The sequence below is a fragment of the Pseudophryne corroboree genome, chromosome 9 (assembly GCF_028390025.1).
Source record: "Pseudophryne corroboree isolate aPseCor3 chromosome 9, aPseCor3.hap2, whole genome shotgun sequence".
NCBI lineage: Eukaryota > Metazoa > Chordata > Amphibia > Anura > Myobatrachidae > Pseudophryne > Pseudophryne corroboree.
Window position 1 is genome coordinate 251,175,147 of NC_086452.1, and position 24,495 is coordinate 251,199,641.

At 46.2% G+C, this 24,495-nt stretch overlaps 1 protein-coding gene and 1 long non-coding RNA gene across 2 annotated transcripts in view; one reads left to right on the plus strand and one right to left on the minus strand.

Annotated features, from left to right (window-relative positions):
* Positions 1–17,103, minus strand: part of LOC134957949 (uncharacterized) — a 42,950-nt gene extending 25,847 nt beyond the window's left edge. The window contains exon 1 of the long non-coding RNA XR_010186811.1: positions 17,016–17,103. This is a non-coding gene — a long non-coding RNA (uncharacterized LOC134957949). The remainder of the gene's footprint in view (positions 1–17,015) is intronic.
* Positions 17,104–17,156: 53 nt separating this feature from the next.
* Positions 17,157–24,495, plus strand: part of EDEM3 (ER degradation enhancing alpha-mannosidase like protein 3) — a 217,098-nt gene continuing 209,759 nt past the window's right edge. The window contains exon 1 of the mRNA XM_063940205.1: positions 17,157–17,632. Within this exon, the coding sequence (XP_063796275.1) occupies positions 17,253–17,632 (380 nt within the window). The 5' untranslated portion in view covers positions 17,157–17,252. The remainder of the gene's footprint in view (positions 17,633–24,495) is intronic.

Genomic DNA, 24,495 nt, shown 5'->3' on the forward strand with positions numbered 1-24,495 from the left:
TTCCAATGAATTACTTCATATACTGATCAAACATGATATGTTGCTAATAGACCAAGTGGAAAAAGAAACAGATGAATTAGGGAAAAATTTGGAAGCCCGGGAGACGGATTCATCCTTCCAAGCAGCCTTTGAAAAACACAAAAAGGATATCGACTTATATGAACAAACGATAGTTGACCGTAAACGCAACAAATTTATCAGGGACAAACGTGATTTTGCCCGGGGGGATATCTTTAGGTGGAACCCCGTAACCTTCGGCAATAGGAGTAGGAAACTAAGGGAAGATCCAACTTATTCTGGGTTCGAATCATCTACCAGTGGGGACTCTGCTAGCGAAACATTCGAAACTTCTAATTACAATCCGGAGGAAGTAGAGGTCTTTTCTCCACGTTTTTTAGGCCGAAGCCAGAGGTTAAGTGTTAGGCACCGGGGTCCGCTTGATGGTCTGCGCGGCCCGGCGCCTAGCAACTAGAGACGCCATGCACGTACAGCCGCCGGCTCCCTAGCAACGCTAGACGCCGGGCGCGCTGAGCCGCACGGACCCTAGCAACGGGGACGCCACTGGCGGACCGCGTTCCCCGTTGCTAGGCTTTAGGAAATTAAGATATTCACCTGCTCTCTGGCCGTGCAGCAAGGCAGCTGCACGGCATATATTCTAATCAGCCTTAAGCAGCTGATTGGAGGACTCCTTGTTAAATACACTCCCAGGGCTTCTCACAGACGCCGGTAATAGCTTCCTGCATGCTGCCTTTGTTTGCTGAGAGTCTGTTTCCAGTCCTGCTGTATCCGGTCATTCCAGTCCTCAGAAGTCCGGTATTCGGGAGTTGTCATCTCATCCCAAGAGGTCGTTTGGTTCCCTGGAGTCCTGACTGATCACCGTTTTATATCCAGTGGTGTTCGTGAGTTGCGGCTCTGCCGTGTGTTGCGGCTCAGCCGCTTTACCTTTTATATTTTGTGTTTGGAGCATTTGCGGAGGGTTCCGCTTCCACAAGTCCTCTCTGGTACTCGGCGGTGCCGGGTAGGAGAATTGGACAAGTGGATATTTTGGTTGTCCTTTTCCCTGGCGGTTTCTCCGCACATATTATAGTTTTGAGTTTGCTTAGCCCCTGGCCTGGTTGTTTAGTTAGAGGGCCTCTTGTTATCACCCTGTCTCGGGTTTCCCTTTGTCTCTCATTAAGACCGGGGGGCATCGAAGTTGGGCAGACATAATCCGCCCTTCAAACGCGGCTGCCAAGGGCTCAAGAAACCATAGTCTCGCAGGGGATTTCTGACAACACGGGTGAGACAACAGAGTTAGGGCGCCAGGGGCTATTTTCCTGTCCTGCTCCCTTCCCCAGCATTCCGTTCCAGTGCTCCGGTCCTTGCCATAAGATCTCCTCTGACCAGAGTGCTGGAATCATAACATTATTACCGGCCATACCAAAACTTAAAATTAAACGGGGTTTAATTTTTTCTCATTCAGTTTTGTGAGAGTTTATCGGCCTCATGAATCCAACAGGTTTAGGGCCAAATCCTGGTCAGCTCTTAGTCAGCCAGATTTAAGATCTTACTCAATGGTTCAGGATCTTTCTCTTCGGGTGAAGTCGCAGGAAGATCTTTTGCGAGATTCCCCAAGGGTATTCCCTGAACCAAAGATGCATTTGCCTGACCGTTTTTCTGGTGATAGAAAAGAGTTTTTTAATTTTAAAGAATCCTGTAAACTTTATTTTCGTTTAAGACCGACTTCCTCGGGTACTGAATCTCAGCGGGTCGGGTTTATTATTTCTTTGCTCCAGGGGGATCCTCAGACCTGGGCATTTGGTTTAAGAGCAGAGTATCCGGCATTGTTGTCAGTTGACGCTTTTTTTGAGTCTTTAGGGCTCTTGTATGATGACCCTGATAGAGAGGCGTCCACTGAAAGTCAGTTGCGCGCTCTCAGACAGGGTAGAAATCCTGCGGAGGTTTATTGTACGGAGTTTCGCCGTTGGTCGAACGACTGTGGCTGGAATGACCCAGCCCTGCGCAGTCAGTTTCGCCTCGGCTTATCAGAGTCTATAAAAGACAATCTCCTTCAGTACCCCGCTCCTGAGACTCTCGATAAACTCATGGTGCTTTCTATTAAGATTGATTGTCGTCTCAGAGAGCGGAGGGCTGAAAAAGGAGCACCTGTAAGGTCAAGTCCGTGTGTATATTCCATTCCTGAAGACGTAGAGGAGCCCATGCAGATGGGTCTCTCCCGGCTGTCTCCTGAAGAAAGAGCCAGAAGGCAAAATTCTGGTCTTTGTCTGTACTGTGGGGGTAAGGGACATTTGGTCGTAATTGTCCGAACAAGTCGGGAAACGCTTTGACCAGGTGAATTGTGAGGGGGTTCACCTAGGTCTGCAGCTTATCTCCTCGAATAACTCCCTTTTAGTCCCAGTTAAAGTTTCCTTTGGCAGCCTCAGTTCTTTGGTGTCGGCTTTTGTTGACAGTGGAGCTGCAGGAAACTTTATGGATTGGGCTAAGGCCTTAGGCATTCCTCAGTTACCTTTGGGTAGGTGTGTCACCATGCATGGCTTAGATGGGAGTCCGCTGTCTAATGGGATTATTTCTCTCCGTACACCCCCTGTACTACTTACAGTAGGAGCTCTACATTCCGAGAAAATCGAGTTCTTTCTTACACATTGCCCAGCAGTTCCAGTTGTTCTGGGTCACCCTTGGCTGGCCTTTCATAATCCCACCATTGATTGGCGGTCGGGGGAGATTTCACATTGGGGTACTTTTTGTGATAAGGAATGTATCACGTTTCCAGTCAGAGTAGCAGCTACTCTGCTATCATTCCAGAACTCATTCCGGTGGAATACCAGGAGTTTGCTGATGTTTTCTCCAAAGGCAATGCGGACATTCTGCCTCCCCATCGGCCTTATGATTGTGCTATTGAGTTAATTCCTGGTGCCGCATTGCCAAAGGGAAGATTATATGCATTATCCGGGCCAGAAACTGCGGCTATGAATGATTATGTAAAGGAGAGCCTTGAGAAAGGATTTATTAGACCATCAAAATCTCCTTTAAGTGCAGGCTTCTTCTTTGTGGAGAAAAAGGATGGCTCGCTTAGACCTTGCATTGATTTTAGAGCCCTGAATAAGATCTCAGTTAAAAACACCTATCCTTTGCCGTTGATTTCTGCACTCTTTGATCAGTTACGTTCTGCTGTGATTTTTTCTAAAATTGACCTTAGAGGAGCGTACAACCTCATCCGAATTAAATCTGGAGATGAGTGGAAAACGGCCTTCAGTACTCAGTCGGGTCGCTACGAATACCTGGTGATGCCGTTCGGCCTGTCCAATGCTCCGGCAGTTTTTCAAGACCTCATTAACGATGTGCTCCGTGACTTCCTAGGGAAATTCGTGGTCGTTTACTTAGACGACATCCTGATTTTTTCTGAATCAATGGAACAACATGTTACCCAGGTGCGTCTGGTTCTTCAAAAGTTACGTGAGAATCATTTATATGCCAAGCTGGAGAAGTGTGAGTTTCATGTCACGGAAGTATCTTTTTTAGGGTACATAATTTCCCCTCAGGGATTTTCCATGGAACCAAAGAAACTCCAGGCCATCCTTAGTTGGGCGCAACCCACCAATTTAAAAGCAAATCAGCGCTTTTTAGGGTTTGCGAATTATTATAGGAGGTTCATTCATTCTTTTTCTGACCTGGTTGCTCCCATTGTAGCTCTGACAAAGAAAGGAGCGGATCCTACCAACTGGTCGCGTGAAGCTGAGTTGTCCTTCCGGGCCTTGAAACAAGCCTTTGTCTCGGCTCCAGTCCTCAGACATCCTAATCCGGAATTGCCCTTTGTGGTGGAGGTTGATGCCTCGGAGGTTGGAGTGGGGGCTATCCTTTCTCAAAAGGATCCGGAGTCTCTGGAGTTACATCCTTGTGCCTTTATGTCCAGGAAATTCTCCTCCGCTGAATCCAACTATGACGTTGGTAATCGGGAGTTACTGGCGGTAAAGTGGGCTTTCGAGGAGTGGAGGCATTGGCTGGAGGGAGCAAAACATACTATTTCGGTATTGACTGACCATAAGAACCTGCAATACATTGAATCGGCTAAGCGGCTTAATGCCCGGCAGGCACGTTGGGCATTATTTTTTACGCGTTTCAAATTTATAATCACTTTCAGGCCTGGTTCCAAGAATACTAAGGCTGATGCCCTGTCACTTAGCTTTCTTCCGGTTCACAATAACAATCCTGTTACCCCCATACTTCCATCTTGGGTCATCTGGGCGGGCCTCACACAAGATTTATTTACCCAGTTAAAACAGCTTCAACACCAAGCTCCTAGAATTACTCCTGCTGGTCGTCTTTACGTCCCTGAGTTTTTGAGAGCTACTGTTTTAACGGAATTCCATGATAACAAAGTTTCACGGCATCCAGGAGTCTCTAAGACATTGGAGTTAGTCTCTCGCTCAGTATGGTGGCCTGGTCTTTCTAAAGACGTCAAGGAATTTGTTTATTCATGTCAGGTTTGTGCACAGCATAAGGTTCCCCGTTCCTTGCCCATCGGGCAACTTATGCCCTTAAATGTTCCTCTCAGGCCGTGGTCTCATATTTCCATGGATTTTGTGGTTGACCTTCCCCTTTCAGCCGGATTCCGAGTCATATGGGTGGTAGTGGACCGTTTTAGTAAAATAGCTCATTTTATTGCTCTTCCCCGATTGCCTTCTGCCCAAGGGTTGGCAGTTTTGTTTCTCCGCCATGTATTCAGGCTTCATGGGTTGCCTACTGATATTGTTTCTGATCGGGGTCCACAATTCATCGCACAATTCTGGAAATGTTTTTGTGCCTCATTGAAGATGAAATTGTCGTTAACATCCGGTTACCACCCACAATCCAACGGGCAAACCGAACGAGTTAACCAATCATTGAAACAATATTTGCGCTTGTATTCAGCCAAACTCCAGAATGATTGGTCCGAGTTTCTTCCGTTGGCTGAATTTGCTTACAATAATTCTTGTCATTCCTCCACTAAAGAGTCTCCATTCTTTTCAGTTTTTGGTTTTCACCCCAGAGCTAATTCTTTTTTTCATCATTCCTCAGTCTCCTCGCTTACCTTAACCTCCCATCTCAGAGCCATTTGGAAAAAGGTGCACCTTGCTCTCAGAAAAGCGGCCTTTCGAGAGAAGAAATTTTCTGACAGGCTCCGACGTCCTTGCACTTTTAAGGTGGGAGATAGGGTGTGGTTGTCGACTCGCAACATCAGGCTTCGACAATCCTCGGCTAGACTGGGACCCAAATTTATTGGGCCATTTCTTATTATTAAAAGAGTCAACCCAGTTGCCTTTCGGTTACGTTTACCAAGATCTCTCAGGATTGGAAATACGTTTCATTGTTCCCTGTTGAAACAATACGTTTCTTCCAGTAGATTTCCTCGGAAGATCTCTCAGGGTAGATCTCCAGTGGATGTACAGGGACAACAGGAGTTCTTGGTAGAGAAGGTTCTCGATTCCAAATTGTCCCGGGATCGGCTGTATTTTCTGGTTCACTGGAAAGGCTATGGTCCGGAGGAAAGGTCTTGGGTCCTGGATAAGGATCTTCATGCCCCGAGGCTCAAGAGGGCATTTTTTGGGGAATTTCCTCAGAAACCTGGCTTTAGGGGTTCCTTGACCCCTCCTCAAGGGGAGGGGGGGTACTGTTAGGCGCCGGGGTCCGCTTGATGGTCTGCGCGGCCCGGCGCCTAGCAACTAGAGACGCCGTGCACGTACAGCCGCCGGCTCCCTAGCAACGCTAGACGCCGGGCGCGCTGAGCCGCACGGACCCTAGCAACGGGGACGCCACTGGCGGACCGCGTTCCCCGTTGCTAGGCTTTAGGAAATTAAGATATTCACCTGCTCTCTGGCCGTGCAGCAAGGCAGCTGCACGGCATATATTCTAATCAGCCTTAAGCAGCTGATTGGAGGACTCCTTGTTAAATACACTCCCAGGGCTTCTCACAGACGCCGGTAATAGCTTCCTGCATGCTGCCTTTGTTTGCTGAGAGTCTGTTTCCAGTCCTGCTGTATCCGGTCATTCCAGTCCTCAGAAGTCCGGTATTCGGGAGTTGTCATCTCATCCCAAGAGGTCGTTTGGTTCCCTGGAGTCCTGACTGATCACCGTTTTATATCCAGTGGTGTTCGTGAGTTGCGGCTCTGCCGTGTGTTGCGGCTCAGCCGCTTTACCTTTTATATTTTGTGTTTGGAGCATTTGCGGAGGGTTCCGCTTCCACAAGTCCTCTCTGGTACTCGGCGGTGCCGGGTAGGAGAATTGGACAAGTGGATATTTTGGTTGTCCTTTTCCCTGGCGGTTTCTCCGCACATATTATAGTTTTGAGTTTGCTTAGCCCCTGGCCTGGTTGTTTAGTTAGAGGGCCTCTTGTTATCACCCTGTCTCGGGTTTCCCTTTGTCTCTCATTAAGACCGGGGGGCATCGAAGTTGGGCAGACATAATCCGCCCTTCAAACGCGGCTGCCAAGGGCTCAAGAAACCATAGTCTCGCAGGGGATTTCTGACAACACGGGTGAGACAACAGAGTTAGGGCGCCAGGGGCTATTTTCCTGTCCTGCTCCCTTCCCCAGCATTCCGTTCCAGTGCTCCGGTCCTTGCCATAAGATCTCCTCTGACCAGAGTGCTGGAATCATAACATTAAGAGGACGAATCAAAACTCGAGGAAAACAAGGAGAGGGGGAAAGAAGAGACGACGGACGAAATCAAGACTGGGACATACCAAGGGCCGCCAGATATTCGGCCCGAAAGAGAAAGACACTGAGGTAGACCAGGAAACTTCAACTCAATTACAGGTCATTAATTTGTCCAACAGGCCTCTGTCTCCCGACCATATGGAAGTACTCACAAAGGGACTTTCCTTTTCACCATCAAGATCTTTTAATCGATTTTCCTGGGAAAAGGACTTTAGACTTTTTGGTAGGAAGCTCCTTCTTAAGAATTTTTTTGCAAAACAGCAACAAAGTCAGTCAGAGACTATATCTGATCCTGAGCTTACCGCCGATGACTTTAATGCTATTAAGGATTTGGAAGAACTCCATATGGAATCCAACATGGACGAACCATCCGCACATAGACTCAGATGTAGACCTAAATCGACTTTCTTCCCTCCTGACAATAACAGCCCTGAGATTAGAATCTTCTTGAACCTAGTATCTAAGGAATTTGATGACATCTATGCCCAAACCAGAAATGGCCTTTACCACCTTCCTAGAAACCTAAAATACAAAGAGAGGAAAGTGTTACAAGAATTGGAAACCTGGAAAGATATTATCATAAAACCGTCTGATAAAGGTGGCAATATCGTTCTCTGGCCACTAGAGATGTATATCATCGAGGCTCATCGACAACTCTATAACACCTCATGTTACAAGAAACTTCTCAGTAATCCAACTACCAGGTTTCTGAATGCGTATAATGTCATTATACAGGAAGCTGCGGCTCTAGGTACCATTACCAAACAAGAATTACGATATTTGACAGTCCAGAACCCCAAAACACCTACATTCTATCTTTTGCCTAAAATACATAAGAATCTCTCCAGACCTCCCGGAAGACCGATCATGTCAGGCAACGGTGGACTTTTGGAGCAACCTAGACGGTTTTTGGATCTGCATCTTCTGGAATTTGTGTTATCTCTGCCCTCTTACTTGCAAGACACATCGGACCTATTACGCAAAATTCTCGATATACATGTTGAAAGCGATTTTCTTCTGGTAACTCTAGACATAGAGGCGCTATATACCAGTATCAATCACCACCAAGGACTTACAGCAGTCAAGTACTACATGGATCAAGGAGGAGAAAAAGAGTTCTCAGATTTTCTTTTGAGAATGCTTGATTTTGTCCTTTCTAATAATTACTTCGTCTTTCAGGATCAGTTCTTCTTGCAAGTAAGGGGGACAGCAATGGGCGCAGCTTGCGCACCCACCATACGCAAATTTGTTTTTGGGATGGTGGGAGCATTTTTTCGTTTTTAATACCACGAATGAAAAATATACTACCCCACGTCACTTTATGGCTGAGATATATCGATTATATATTTATCATTTGGAATGGAGATAGAGGACTTCTGATAGATTTGATCAGACTCCTCAATACCAATGATCTCAATATCACACTCACTCATACAATCAGCTCGGAGATGGTTCCCTTCCTTGATCTAAATATTTACAAATCGACTACAGGCTCCTTGGCAACTGAGCTGTATCGAAAGGAGACTGCAACAAACAGTCTCCTATTTCAGACAAGCTCACACTTCCCCGTACCATTGAAAATATATCCAAAGGGGAGTACCTCAGGCTGAGACGTAACTGTTCAGAAGATCACACCTTAAGAACAAAGAGTTGGGAACTTACCAATCGCCTCCTAGCCAGAGGCTACAGTAAACATTCACTCAAACGAGCTTACTCAGCCACAACAATGGTCAAAAGGGAGAGTCTCATTTTTGGGAAGAAGAAAGAGATCCCGGAGCAGGAGGATACCATCAGATTTATAGGAACCTTCTGTTCCGAGTGGAAAATGTTGAAAAATGCCATATCCAAACATTTACCCTAATTACAGGTTGAGTATCCCATATCCAAATATTCAGAAATACGGAATATTCAGAAATACGGACGTTTGTGAGTGAGATTGAGATAGTGAAACCTTTGTTTTCTGATGGCTCAATGTACACAAACTTTGTTTAATACACAAAGTTATTAAAAATAAGAATTTACTTACCGATAATTCTATTTCTCGGAGTCCGTAGTGGATGCTGGGGTTCCTGAAAGGACCATGGGGAATAGCGGCTCCGCAGGAGACAGGGCACAAAAGTAAAGCTTTTACAGGTCAGGTGGTGTGTACTGGCTCCTCCCCCCATGACCCTCCTCCAGACTCCAGTTAGGTACTGTGCCCGGACGAGCGTACACAATAAGGGAGGATTTTGAATCCCGGGTAAGACTCATACCAGCCACACCAATCACACCGTACAACTTGTGATCTAAACCCAGTTAACAGTATGATAACAGAGGAGCCTCTGAAAGATGGCTTCCTAAACAATAACCCGAATTAGTTAACAATAACTATGTACAAGTATTGCAGATAATCCGCACTTGGGATGGGCGCCCAGCATCCACTACGGACTCCGAGAAATAGAATTATCGGTAAGTAAATTCTTATTTTCTCTATCGTCCTAAGTGGATGCTGGGGTTCCTGAAAGGACCATGGGGATAATACCAAAGCTCCCAAACGGGCGGGAGAGTGCGGATGACTCTGCAGCACCGAATGAGAGAACTCCAGGTCCTCCTTTGCCAGGGTATCAAATTTGTAAAAATTTACAAACGTGTTCTCCCCTGACCACGTAGCTGCTCGGCAGAGTTGTAATGCCGAGACCCCTCGGGCAGCCGCCCAAGATGAGCCCACCTTCCTTGCGGAATGGGCCTTAACAGATTTAGGCTGTGGCAGGCCTGCCACAGAATGTACAAGTTGAATTTTGTTACAAATCCAACGAGCAATCGACTGCTTAGAAGCAGGTGCACCCAACTTGTTGGGTGCATACAGTATAAACAGCGAGTCAGATTTTCTGACTCCAGCCGTCCTTTAAATGTATATTTTTAAGGCTCTGACAACGTCCAACAACTTGGAGTCCTTCAAGTCGTCTGTAGCCGCAGGCACTACAATAGGCTGGTTCAGGTGAAACGCTGATACCACCTTAGGGAGAAAATGCGGACGCGTCCGCAGCTCTGCCCTATGTCGAATGGAAAATTAAATAAGGGCTTTTATAAGACAAAGCCGCCAGTTCAGATACTCTCCCGGCCGAAGCCAGGGCCAGTAACATAGTCACTTTCCATGTGAGATATTTCAAATCCACATTCTTTAGTGGTTCAAACCAATTGGATCTGAGGAAATCTAAAACTACATTTAGATCCTACGGTGCCACCTTAGGCACCACAGGAGGCTGTATATGCAGTACTCCTTTGATAAAAATCTGGACCTCAGGGACTGAGGCCAATTCTTTTTGGAAGAATATTGATAGGGCCGAAATTTGAACCTTAATAGATCCCAATTTGAGACCCATAGACAATCCTGATTGCAGGAAATGTAGGAAAACGACCCAGTTGAAATTCCTCCATCGGAGCACTCCGCTGCTCGCACCACGCAACATATTTTCGCCAAATACGGCGATAATGCTTCGCGGTGACTTCCTTCCTTGCCTTTATCAAGGTAGGAATGACTTCTTCTGGAACGCCTTTTCCTTTTAGGATCTGGCAGTCAAACGCCATGCCGTCAAACGCAGCCGCGGTAAGACTTGAAAAAGACAAGGACCCTGCTGAAGCAGGTCCCTTCTCAGAAGTAGAGGCCACGGATCGTCCGTGACCATCTCTTGAAGTTCCGGGTACCAAGTCCTTCTTGGCCAATCCGGAGCCACTAGTCTTACTCCTCTTTGCCGTATAATCCTCAAAACCTTTGGTATGAGAGGCAGAGGAGGAAACACCTATACCGACTGGTACACCCAATGTGTTACCAGCGCGTCCACAGCTATTGCCTGCGGATCTCTTGACCTGGCGCAATACCTGTCCAGTGTCTTGTTGAGGCGAGACGCCATCATGTCCACCATTGGTTTTACCCAACGGTTTAATAGCATGTGGAAAACTTCTGGATGAAGTCCCCACTCTCCCGGGTGAAGGTCGTGTCTGCTGAGGAAGTCTGCTTCCCAGTTGTCCACGCCCGGGATGAATACTGCTGACAGTGCTATCACGTGATTCTCCGCCCAGCGAAGGATCCTGGCAGCTTCTGCCATTGCCCTCCTGCTTCTTGTGCCGCCCTGTCTGTTTACATGGGCGACTGCCGTGATGTTGTCCGACTGGATCAACACCGGTCTTCCTTGAAGCAGAGGTTTCGCCTGGCTTAGAGCATTGTAGATTGCTCTTAGTTCCAGAATGCTTATGTGAAGAGACTTTTTCAGGCTCGACCACACTCCCTGGAAATTTCTTCCCTGTGTGACTGCTCCCCAGCCTCTCAGGCTGGCCCGAATCTGCGGCCCTCCAATAGATGAGCCTCCTGCAACCACCACAGAAGGGATACCCTTGTCCTCGGCGACAGGGTTATCCGCAGGTGCATCTGAAGATGCGACCCTGACCATTTGTCCAACAGATCCCTTTGCATGGAATCTGCCGAAAGGGATTGCTTCGTAAGAAGCTACCATTTTTTCCCAGGACTCTTGTGCATTGATGTACAGACACCTTTCCTGGTTTTAGGAGGTTCCTGACCAGGTCAGATAACTCCTTGGCTTTTTCTTCGGGAAGAAAAACCTTTTTCTGAACTGTGTCCAGAATCATCCCCAGGAACAGCAGACGAGTTGTCGGCATTAATTGGGATTTTGGAATATTCAGAATCCATCCGTGCTGCTTTAGCACCTCTTGAGATAGTGCTAAACCCATCTCTAGCTGTTCTCTGGACCTTGCCCTTATTAGGAGATCGTCCAAGTATGGGATAATTAATACGCCTTTTCTTCGAAGAAGAAATATTATCTCGGCCATTACCTTTGTAAAGACCCGAGATGCCGTGGACAAACCAAACGGCAGCGTCTGAAACTGATAGTGACAGTTTTGTACAACGAACCTGAGGTACCCCTGGTGTGAGGGGTAATTGGAACGTGGAGATACGCATCCTTGATGTCCAAGGATACCATAAAGTCCCCTTCTTCCAGGTTCGCTATCACTGCTCTGAGTGACTCCATCTTGAACTTGAACTTCTTTATGTACAGGTTCAAGGACTTCAGATTTAGAATAGGCCTTACCGAGCCATCCGGCTTCGGTACCACAAAAAGAGTGGAATAATACCCCTTCCCTTGTTGTAGAAGAGGTACCTTGACTATCACCTGCTGAGAATACAGCTTGTGAATGGCTTCCAAAACCGTCTCCCTTTCTGAGGGGGACGTTGGTAAAGCAGACTTCAGGAAACGGCGAGGTGGCTCTGTCTCTAATTTCAACCTGTACCCCTGAGATATTATCTGCAGGATCCAGGGATTTACCTGCGAGTGAGCCCACTGCGCGCTGTAATTCTTGAGACGACCGCCTACCGCCCCCGAGTCCGCTTGCGAAGCCCCAGCGTCATGCTGAGGCTTTTGTAGAAGCCGGGGAGGGCTTCTGTTCCTGGGAAGGAGCTGCCTGTTGCTGTCTCTTCCCTCGTCCTCTGCCTCGTGGCAGATATGAATAGCCCTTTGCTCTCTTATTTTTAAAGGAACGAAAGGGCTGCGGTTGAAAGGTCGGTGCCTTTTTCTGTTGGGGAGTGACTTGAGGTAGAAAGGTGGATTTCCCGGCCGTAGCCGTGGCCACCAAATCCGATAGACCGACCCCAAATAACTCCTCTACGCATCGCCTGTCCACTGTCGTGTCCATAAAGCTCTTCTGGCCGAAATGGACATAGCACTTACCCGTGATGCCAGTGTGCAGATATCTCTCTGTGCATCACGCATATAAAGAAATGCATCCTTTATTTGTTCTAACGACAGTAAAATATTGTCCCTGTCCAGGGTATCAATATTTTCGATCAGGGACTCTGACCAAACTACCCCAGCACTGCACATCCAGGCAGTCGCAATATCTGGTCGTAGTATAACACCTGCATGTGTGTATATACCTTTTTGGATATTTTCCATCCTCCTATCTGATGGATCTTTAAGTGCGGCCGTCTCAGGAGAGGGTAACGCCACTTGTTTTTATAAGCGTGTTAGCGCTTTGTCCACCCTAGGAGGTGTTTCCCAGCGCTCCCTAACCTCTGGCGGGAAAGGGTATAAAGCCAATAACTTCTTTGAAATTAGCAGTTTTTTTATCGGGGCACCCCACGCTTCATCACACACGTCATTTAATTCTTCTGATTCGGTAAAAACTACTGGTAGTTTTTTCACACCCCACATAATACCCTGTTTAGTGGTACCTGTAGTATCAGCTAAATGTAACATCTCCTTTATTGCCAAAATCATATAACGTGTGGCCCTACTGGAAAATACGGTTAATTCGTCACCTTCACCACCGGAATCAGTGCCTGTGTCTGGGTCTGTGTCGACCGACTGAGGCAAGGGGCGTTTTACAGCCCCTGACGGTATTTGAGGCGCCTGGACAGGCACTAATTGAGTGTCCGGCCGCCTCATGTCGGCAAACGACTGCTTAAGCGAGTTGACGCTATCCCGTAATTCCACAAATAAAGGCATCCATTCTGGTGTCGACCCCCTAGGAGGTGACATCCTCATATTTGGCAATTGCTCCGCCTCCACACCAATAACGTCCTCATACATGTCGACACACACGTACCGACACACAGCAGACACACAGGGAATGCTCTATACGAAGACAGGACCCACTAGCCCTTTGGGGAGACAGAGGGAGAGTCTGCCAGCACACACCAAAAAGCGCTATATATGACAGGGATAGCCTTATGATTAAGTGCTCCCTTATAGCTGCTTTTATATTAATATATTGCCATTTATTTTGCCCCCCCTCTCTGTTATACCCTGTTTCTGTAGTGCAGTGCAGGGGAGAGACCTGGGAGCCTTCCTGACCAGCGGAGCTGTGACAGAAAATGGCGCCGTGTGCTGAGGAGATAGGCCCCGCCCCTTTTTCGGCGGGCTCGTCTCCCGCTATTTAGTACATTTAGGCAGGGGTAAATATCTCCATATAGCCTCTGGGGCTATATGTGAGGTATTTTTAGCCTTTTTAAAGGTTTTCATTTGCCTCCCAGGGCGCCCCCCCCCAGCGCCCTGCACCCTCAGTGACTGCCGTGTGAAGTGTGCTGAGAGGAAAATGGCGCACAGCTGCAGTGCTGTGCGCTACCTTAAGAAGACTGCAGGAGTCTTCAGCCGCCGATTCTGGACCTCTTCTTGCTTCAGCATCTGTGAGGGGGCCGGCGGCGTGGCTCCGGTGACCATCCAGGCTGTACCTGTGATCGTCCCTCTGGAGCTTCATGTCCAGTAGCCAAGAAGCCAATCCATCCTGCACGCAGGTGAGTTCACTTCTTCTCCCCTCTGTCCTCGTTGCAGTGATCCTGTTGCCAGCAGGAATCACTGTAAAATAAAAAACCTAAGCTAAACTCTCTAAGCAGCTCTTTATGAGAGCCACCTAGAATTGCACCCTTCTCGGCCGGGCACAAAAATCTAACTGGAGTCTGGAGGAGGGTCATGGGGGGAGGAGCCAGTACACACCACCTGACCTGTAAAAGCTTTACTTTTGTGCCCTGTCTCCTGCGGAGCCGCTATTCCCCATGGTCCTTTCAGGAACCCCAGCATCCACTTAGGACGATAGAGAAAATATTGTATTAAATGACCTTCAGGCTGTGTGTATAAGGTGTATATGAAACATAAATGAATTGTGTGAATGTATACACACTTTGCTTAATGCACAAAGTTATAAAAAATATTGGCTAAAATGACCTTCAGGCTGTGTGTATAAGGTGTATATGAAACATAAATGCATTCTGTGTTTAGACTTAGGTCTCATCACCATGATATCTCATTATGGTATGCAATTATTCCAAAATACGGAAAAATCCCATATCCAAAATATTTCTGGTCCCAAGCATTTTGGATAAGGGAGACTCAACCTGTACAACTGGACCCTGACTTATCTCCTTTCGTGAGCACTCCACTACAGATGAGTTGGCGCAGGTCTAAGAACATTAAAGATCAATTAGTTCGAAGCCACTTATTGACATCTACATCCAAGAAGCCCACAGTAACAGGCTCTTTTCCCTGTAGGCAGTGCAAGTCATGCCCACAGATATTACAGAAAAACACAATCACAGACAGATATGGATATTTGCTAACTTTGCAACATTTTTTTAACTGCAATACTCAAGCAGTGATTTACTGCATAACTTGCAATTGCAATCTTAAATATATAGGCATGACCACACGCAAACTCAAAGAGAGGGTCCTGGAACATGTGGGCAACGTCAGGAATGCATCCAAAGACCTTGCACGCATGAAGCAACTTACTTCAGTTACCAGGCATTTCCATTTCCAACACAAAGGTTCAACTAAAGAATTGAAAGTTTTTGGCTTAGATCGTATTCAGTTGGGCATTCGAGGTGACATTACCAAAGAACTCCTCAAGAAGGAGAGCCAGTGGACTTTCCATCTTGGGGGTCTCAAGCCCCTTGGTCTAAATGAGAACATAAACTATGGAGTTTTCCTCTGAATAATTATACCAAAAATTGGTCTGTTTTTCTTTTTCTTTTCCTTGTAGCATCTACACATCAATCATACCTCTAACCTTGGTTCCTCTATTCGTTACTCATTGACTTCATTGTGGATTTCTATATATAATTATATCTAATTAACCTAACCCCAATCCAAACCCTCCCCCTTTCTCCCTTCTTCCCCTATCTTCCCCTCCTTCCCCGCCCTTTTTTGATCTCCCCCCCATTCAATTTGTTTCTAATTTCATTCTTCCCACCATCACCTCCTTCTTCACTTCCCTCTTATTTTGTCCTCACTTATCACACCTAGGGGGTCATTCCGAGTTGATCGTAGCTGTGCAAAATTTTGCACAGCTACGATCATCTTTCCTGACATGCGGGGGGACGCCCAGCATGGGGCTAGTCCGCCCCGCATGTCAGTCCGGCCCGCCTCGCAGAAGTGCAAAGGCATCGCACAGTCCTTCTGTGTCCTATGCGGTATTTCTAACAATATCAATATATATACCTTTAACAAGTTACCTTTAATTTTCTCTCTCTCTTTTGATCTTATCTTTTTTCAACTATTTTCTGTGGACTCTCATCTGCGATCCAGGGAGCACGATACCACTGTTGTGGAATTTGTTGCACTCTGCCTAACGCAGAAAGCTGATCCACACACTATGTACCTTTTCTAAAAATATCTGCATTCTTCTCTAAATTTCTTATATAGGTGCACTCTCATTGGTGTACAATTCATAAACTCCCCCTACTATCATACCACACTGCTGATGCCCGATCTCGTCCAATCTTGGAAGAAAACAGTGTTGGGCTGGGTTAGTACTTGGAGAGACTTCCTAGGAATACCCGGTGTTGTAGAGTAGGAGTCATTTCTTTCTCATGTGATATGTGACACCAACAGCAGTATCACCACTTACCTTCTTTGGCTTTAATTCCTGTTAATCTTTCAATACTGCATATTGACATTTAGGCTACATAAATTTATCAGTAGTTATCTTTTGTCTTTCTATTGCTGGTGACCAGGAGTGTTTACGGTACTGACCAACTATTTGGTCTTATCTACGCCAACTCACTCATTATTTTGACCATTTTTTGGTCCTATTAATACAGAATTTCTGTACTGGTCAGGGGAAATGGGTGTATGACAATTATGTGTCTAGAGCCTTTCTAATTATGCCCTGTGCGTAAAGACCAGAACATTTTAATATTTTAAAATCTTTTTCGTCAACTTTTTCTCTTTTGGATCATTTGGTGGGTTTGCTGTATCCTTATTTTAAATGTCCTAATAAACTATATGTTTTAATATCTCTATTTACATATTTACTGAATTTGTCATAACTGTTTAAGAGTGCGCCCACACAAGAGCCTTTTTTTTCTCTCTTTATCAATACATGTGTATCTGGCACTGTGGGGGCATATTTGTATCCGGCACTATTGGGGTCAGATGTGTATCTGGCGCTATTGGGGGCAGATGTGTATCACGCCCCCATTTTCATTGGCCACACCCATTGTTTGGTACGCGCACACAGTACAACTAAGAATTTTTTTCTACTTTCACCACTGTACAGCACAGAGAGGTTTCGAACATCTCCAGGACACCTTCTGTGTCAGTTCATTTGAGAAAGGGCTTTGGTATTGCCCAGAATATCTAGTTACCAACCACTATAATACCAAATGGAATATAGCCCCAAATTCTCAATACATATTATATACTGTATATACACAGTTCTGTTTAATTTTTAGTAAGATGCATTTATCATGTTAGTATACAGTATATACTCTATTTGATATGCAAGTTAATATTAACGAAAAATACCATACGAAAGGACATTTTAGATGTTAAATTACAGTGAGAATGATGACACGTCCCCTCCCAGCAGACCGTGTGCCTTCCGATGACCCTGTACTGCTGAACACTAGAGTATGCCCAGTGGCTGCAGAGGGAACTGGCCCACGTTTGGAGGACCAGTCATCACACAAGCACCTGACCGTCCTGTCACTACCGTGTAAGACTGTAAGGTGATGACAGAAGCTGTTTCCTGGTAATGGCCCCACCCACCGGATCTCCGGCTCCACGTCACGCGTATGACACTGCGCAGAGTGCTGTACGCTGATTGGCTGAGATACGCTTTGTGGCCGCGCGTCATGCGTGCTGCTGAAAGCCGGAACCAGCTCCCGAGCACCGGGCAGCAACAGCAGCCAGCAGCTGAGACTCCGGACACCAGGCCGGGCAGCGGGGAGGCCACATCTATCGCACGGTTCCATATTGGAGAAGGATGCTCTCACCTAGGGCCTAGCATCTGCGGAAACTCCCCCGCACTCCTGTCCTCAACTATGGGCTACTCAGTGGAGGTTCCACGAATACGGGGTGATATGTGGAGACAGCTGCTGCTATGCCTAATGTTCCAGGCGGCCCTGGGAGCGGAGCAGGCTGCCATGGCCAAGGAAGAGAAGGCGCAGCTCAGGTACAGTAATTGTAGCCTGCTGTATAGTAGTAATGCGGGGATCAGTGCCCCCCCCCGGGGGTTCTAGGCTGGGTGTTGCAGTATATACATTATTGCTGGTCATTGTACTGGCACAGGAAGGAGCACAGCTGTCTGTCACACAGGAATGATTTCTTCTGTGGTAGATACCCGCTTCCCCTTCTTTCCATATGTTATATTATGTTATGTTTATGTAATGTAGCATACAAATGTAACATGTTTAGTTGGCTACATAGTACATATGTGTTTGTACATACATAAACGCCTATCCTCAAATTGCAACACATACCGTAGCTTTATTTGGCGTCCTGCAGACTAAGCAGTGTCATGTGTCCCATCCACACACTTTCCCAAAATATGCGTCCTTACGACAAACGTACAATGCACCGATGCGACCCTGGATACTGGTGCTGGCATTGTATGCAGCTGCTGTGTGCGACTGAACAACCTGTGTAAAAAGGCAAACGTCCTAGGGTTGATGCAAGCGATCCACGCCTCGCGATGTTGTGCTTAATCTGCTACTTTATACCAATTCCTCTGCGACAATAATCCTAATCTCCTAGGACTTTGATTTTGAAGGCACTATAAGGCTCCGATTTATCAAACCTTGGAGAGTGATAAATTGCATGGTGATAAAGTACCAGTCAATCAGCTCCTAACTGCCATGTCACAGGCTGTGTTTGAAAAATGACAGTTGGGAGCTGATTGGTTGGTACTTTATCACCGTGCTAGTTATCACTTTCCAAGGCTTGATAAATCTGGGCCCGAAATTTGCAAAAAAGTATAAAGTCTGAGAACTGCTGCCTAAATTGCTCCAAAAGCATAGGTGTATAGCAGGAATGGGGAACCTTCGGCCCTCCAGCTGATGTTGAACTACACATCCCAGCATGCCCTGCAACAGTTTTAGCATGGCCAAATAGCAAAACTGTAGCAAGGCATGCTGGTATGTGTAGTTCAACAACAGCTGGAGGGCCGAAGATTCCCCATCCCTGGTGTATAGGGACACATACGTACACACTGGCACAGATATTAATTTACCTAATTTCTAATTGGTGCACATCCACAGTGGTTACTTTTTGCTGCAGAGTATTTTAGTGCATCTGATATGTCGGTGCAGATTCATCTAATGGCCCATACACACTATGCAATATTGTTCACAATCTGAATGCAATGATATTGCATAATGTGTATGCATGATCCGACGTACGATGCACGCTCACCGCGGGTCGCATGAGACGTCAGACTGTATGCAGTCTTGATGAGGCGATATTGTGTGGTTTTGAACTTCAGTGATGACTTTTGTTTCTAGACATCGTTTGTAGTGTGTACACACAATCCGATCTGATATGATATCTTATACAATATCATACGATATTGTATCGTATAGGATCGCATAATGTGTACATAGCATAAGTGTATTTTTAAAATTTGCGTTTAATCTGTATTGCATAAATATGAAAGCAATTTCCCATTTTGTCACAAACCCTTCTCTTAAAAAAACAAAACAAAAAAAAAGGACAGACTGAATGCACCTGTAAGCGAATACATGATTAATATATCACTCTCAGTTTATATTAGTTTTTCTCAGTTCCTATCTAAACATAAATATACTGAAACTGAAAGCAAGTGAACACACCCCAATATTCCTAAAACTAAAAAAAAAAAAAGTTTGGAAACTTGTGAGACGTTTGTACTGCTATGATACCCTATACAGGGACTGTGTTCTATAACATTTGGCAGCTGCTGTGAGTTTGGGTGTAGAATACTTTGGAAACTATGTAATATTTTATTTTACAACAAAATGGTAGCTTACATAATCAGTTAAAATTTAGTAGCATTTGCATGTAAAGTGTGTTCATTATGTTAGACTCTTATACATCCTGTGGAATAAGTAAAGACTTTAAGGCAAATTTTAGTTACAGTGCAGGTGTCCTGTTTAGTAAAGGGGAAATGGGCTAGGCAGTGGTTCTCAAACTGTGTGCCTTGGGACACTTGCAGGGGTGCTCTGGGTTGGGGGTCCAGGACCATCTCAAATTATTTATGGTCTGTAATAGGCAAAACCAGTGCTGGTGGCTGTCCATTATAAAATATGTGGACATGCAGAAGCAAATCTTGTCCCTCATAACATAATTTAACCTAAGGATGACATATAAACACAACTTAATTTAATATTTCTTTCTAACTTTCTCAGTAAGAAACTTTTGGCCTAGGGTTGCTGTGAAAAAATAATAATCTGACAATCTAGGGTGCCGTGGCGCCAAAAGGTTTGGGAACCACAGGGTTGGGGAATGTCTTAGCTTTTTGATATAAGTGAGTTTTCAGGAGCTGCTTAGAATTTTGATGGTTCATGTAACATGCAAAGAGAATAAATGCAGCACATAAAAAGTCTTGAGAATGGGAGGTGAAGATAAAGAATGTCATAAGTGTTTTACAGAACTATGACCACTGGTGGAAGATAGAAGACAAGCAAATGTAGTGCAATCTCTCGGCAAAGTATATGTCCAGTTTTTAACACGTCCTCCTAATAATATAGTATACTGCCTTCTTGGGGTAGCTGGTAAGAGGATCTCTGAGAAACAGAACCTACTATGCAGGAAGGCAGGCCAGGCACAACCTATTTAAAGATATGGACGTCAATACTTGATAATTCTATCTATCTATATCTTCCACAGTAGGCAACACCCCCTTCATACATTTACCTGCCCAGGCGCACATATGGAATATGTAGGAAATGTAATTCTTCTGAGGGAGAATTACATTTCCAAAACTTTGGAATGCAGCCTTGTGAGTGCAATGTCATTTTTTTGTGAATGAGTCCTTTAGTGGTGAAGTCCTCGCATTTTCTGTATCGATCAATCATAGTGTGATGCCTCTATTAGGTGTAAACCAGCAATAGAGGAAAGTCTACAAGCTCTACCCTATGTTTACATATGAAAAAATTGTTAACTTTTAAAGTAAGTGAATTTAATATTATAGCAGCTATAAATACTGCATGTGGATAATCTAATAGTCAGACATTTCTATACTGTCTTTTTCTCTATCGTCCTAAGTGGATGCTGGGGTTCCTGAAAGGACCATGGGGAATAGCGGCTCCGCAGGAGACAGGGCACAAAAAAGTAAAGCTTTTACCAGATCAGGTGGTGTGCACTGGCTCCTCCCCCTATGACCCTCCTCCAGACTCCAGTTAGATTTTGTGCCCGAACGAGAAGGGTGCAATCTAGGTGGCTCTCCTAAAGAGCTGCTTAGAGAAAGTTTAGCTTAGGTTTTTTACTTTACAGTGAGTCCTGCTGGCAACAGGATCACTGCAACGAGGGACTTAGGGGAGAAGTAGTGAACTCACCTGCGTGCAGAGTGGATTTGCTGCTTGGCTACTGGACACTAGCTCCAGAGGGACGATCACAGGTACAGCCTGGATGGTCACCGGAGCCGCGCCGCCGGCCCCCTTGCAGACGCTGAAGAGAGAAGAGGTCCAAAATCGGCGGCTGAAGACTCCTGAGTCTTCATAAAGGTAGCGCACAGCACTGCAGCTGTGCGCCATTTTCCTCTCAGCACACTTCACACAACAGTCACTGAGGGTGCAGAGCGCTGGGGGGGGCGCTCTGAGAGGCAAATAAAAACCTTATTAGAGGCAAAAAATACCTCACATATAGCCCACAGAGGCTATATGGAGATATTTAACCCCTGCCTAACTTCAAAAATAGCGGGAGACGAGCCCGCCGTAAAAGGGGCGGGGCCTATCTCCTCAGCACACAGCGCCATTTTCTCTCACAGAAAAGCTGGAGAGAAGGCTCCCAGGCTCTCCCCTGCACTGCACTACAGAAACAGGGTTAAAACAGAGAGGGGGGGCACTGATTTTGGCGATATTGTATATATATAAAAGATGCTATAAGGGAGAAACACTTATATAAGGTTGTCCCTATATAATTATAGCGTTTTTGGTGTGTGCTGGCAGACTCTCCCTCTGTCTCCCCAAAGGGCTAGTGGGTCCTGTCCTCTGTCAGAGCATTCCCGGTGTGTGTGCTGTGTGTCGGCACGTGTGTGTCGACATGTATGAGGACGATGTTGGTGAGGAGGCGGAGAAATTGCCTGTAATGGTGATGTCACTCTCTAGGGAGTCGACACCGGAATGGATGGCTTATTTAGAGAATTACGTGAGAATGTCAACACGCTGCAAGGTCGGTTGACGACATGAGACGGCCGACAATCTATTAGGACCGGTCCAGGCGGCTCAGAAACACCGTCAGGGGTTTTTAAAAACGCCCATTTACCTCAGTCGGTCGACACAGACACAGACACGGACACTGAATACAGTGTCGACGGTGAATAAACAAACGTATTTCTCATTAGGGCCACACGTTAAGGGCAATGAAGGAGGTGTTACGTGTTTCTGATACTACAAGTACCACAAGAAAGGGTATTATGTGGGAGTGGAAAAAACTACCTGTAGTTTTTCCTGAATCAGATAAAATAAAATGAAGTGTGTGATGATGCGTAGGGTTACCCCGATAGCAAATATTGGCGTTATACCCTTTCCCGCCAGAAATTAGGGTACGTTGGGAAACACCCCTTAGGGTGATAAGGCGCTCACACGCTTATCAAGTGGCGTTACCGTCTCCAGATACGGCCGCCCTCAAGGAGCCAGCTGATAGGAAGCTGGAAAAATATCCTAAAAAGTATATACACACATACGGTGGTTATACTGCGACCAGCGATCGCCATCAGCCTGGAGATGCAGTGCTGGGTTGGCTTGGTCGGATTCCCTGACTGAAAATATTTTATTCATGTAGAGCATTTAATAGGATGCATTCTATATATATGTATGTGAGATGCACAGAGGGATATTTGCTCTCTGGCATCAAGATAAGTGCGTTGTCCATATCTCCCAGAAGATGTCAGGGACACGACAGTGGTCAGGTGATACAGATCCCATACGGCAGATGGAAGTATTGCTGTATAAAGGGAAGGAGTTATTTGGGGGTCGGTCCATCGGACCTGGGGACCACAGCAACAGCTGGGAAATCCAACCTTTTTTACCCCAAGTTACATCTCAGCTAAAAAAGACACCGTCTTTTCAGCCTCAATCTTTCCTTTCCCATGAGGGCATGCAGGCAAAAGGCCAGTCATATCTGCCCAGACATAGAGGTAAGGGAAGTAGACTGCAGCAGGCAGCCCTTTCCCAGGAAAAGAAGCCCTCCACCGCGTCTGCCAAGTCCTCAGCATGACGCTGGGGCCGTGCAAGCGGACTCAAGGTGGGGGGGTAGTCTCAAGAGTCTCAGGGCGCAGTGGGATCACTCGCAAGTTGACCCCTAGATCGTACGAGTATTATCCCAGGGGTAAAGATTGGAGAGTCGAGACATCTTCTCCTCGCAGGTTCCTGAAGTCTGCTTTACCAACGGCTCCCTCCGACAGGGAGGCAGCATTGGAAACAATTCACAAGCGGTATATCCAGCAGGTGATAATCAAAGTACCCCTCCTACGACAAGGAAAAGGGTATTATTTTTCCACACTATATTGTGGTACTGAAGCCAGACGGCTTGGTGACACATAGTCTAAATCTAAAATGTTTTGAACACTTACATAAAAGGTTCAAATCGAGATAAAGTCACTCAGAGCAGTGATAGCGAACCGGAAAAAAGGGGACTATATGGTGTCCCTGGACATCAAGGATTACCTCCATGTCCAAATTTTGTCCTTCTCATCAAGGGTACCTCTGGTTCGTGGTACAGAACTGTCAATATCAGTTTCAGACGATGCCGTTTGAATTATCCACGGCACCCCGGGCCTTTTTACCAAGGTAATGGCCGAAAAGATGTTTCTTCAAAGAAAAAAGGCATCTAAATTATCCCTTACTTGCACGACCTAAAAAGGGCAAGTTCCAGAGAACAGTTGGAGGTCGGAAGAGCACTATCTAAAGTAGTTCTTCGACGGCACGACTGGATTCTAAATATTCCAAGAATCGCAGCTGTTTTCCGACGATACGTCTGCTGTTCCTAGGGATGATTCTGGACACGGTTCAGAAAAAGGTTTTTCTTCCCGAGGAAAAAGCCAAGGAGTTATCCGACCTGTCAGGAACCTCCTAAAACCAGGAAAGGTGTCTGTACATCAATGCACAAGAGTCCTGGGAAAAATGGTGGCTTTTTACGAAGCAATTCCATTCGGCAGATTCCATGCAAGAATTTTCCAAAGGGATCTGTTGGACAAATGGTCAGGGTCGCATCCTCAGATGCACCTGCGAATAACCCTGTCGCCAAGGACAAGGGTATATCTTCTGTGGTGGTTGCAAAAGGCTCATCTATTGGAGGGCCGCAGATTCGGCATACAGGATTTGATCCTGGTGACCACGGACGCCAGCCTGAGAGGTTGGGGAGCAGTCACACAAGGAAGAAACTTCCAGGGGGTATGGACGAACCTGGAAAAGTCTCTTCACATAAACATTCTGGTACTAAGAGCAATCTAAAATGCTCTAAGCCAGGCGGAACCACTCCTGCAAGGAAAACCGGTGTTGATTCAGTCGGACAACATCACGGCGGTCGCCCATGTAAACAGACAGGGCGGCACAAGAAGCAGGAGTGCAATGGCAGAAGCTGCCAAGATTCTTCGCTGGGCGGAGAATCACGTAATAGCACTGTCAGCAGTGTTCTTCCCGGGCGTGGACAACTGGGAAGCAGACTTCCTCAGCAGACACGATATTCACCCGGGAGAGGGGGGTCTTCATCCAGAAGTCTTCCACATGCTAATAAACTGTTGGGAAAGACCAATGGTAGACATGATGGCGTCTCGCCTCAACAAGAAACTGGACAAGTATTGCGCCAGGTCAAGAGATCCACAGGCAATAGCTGTGGACG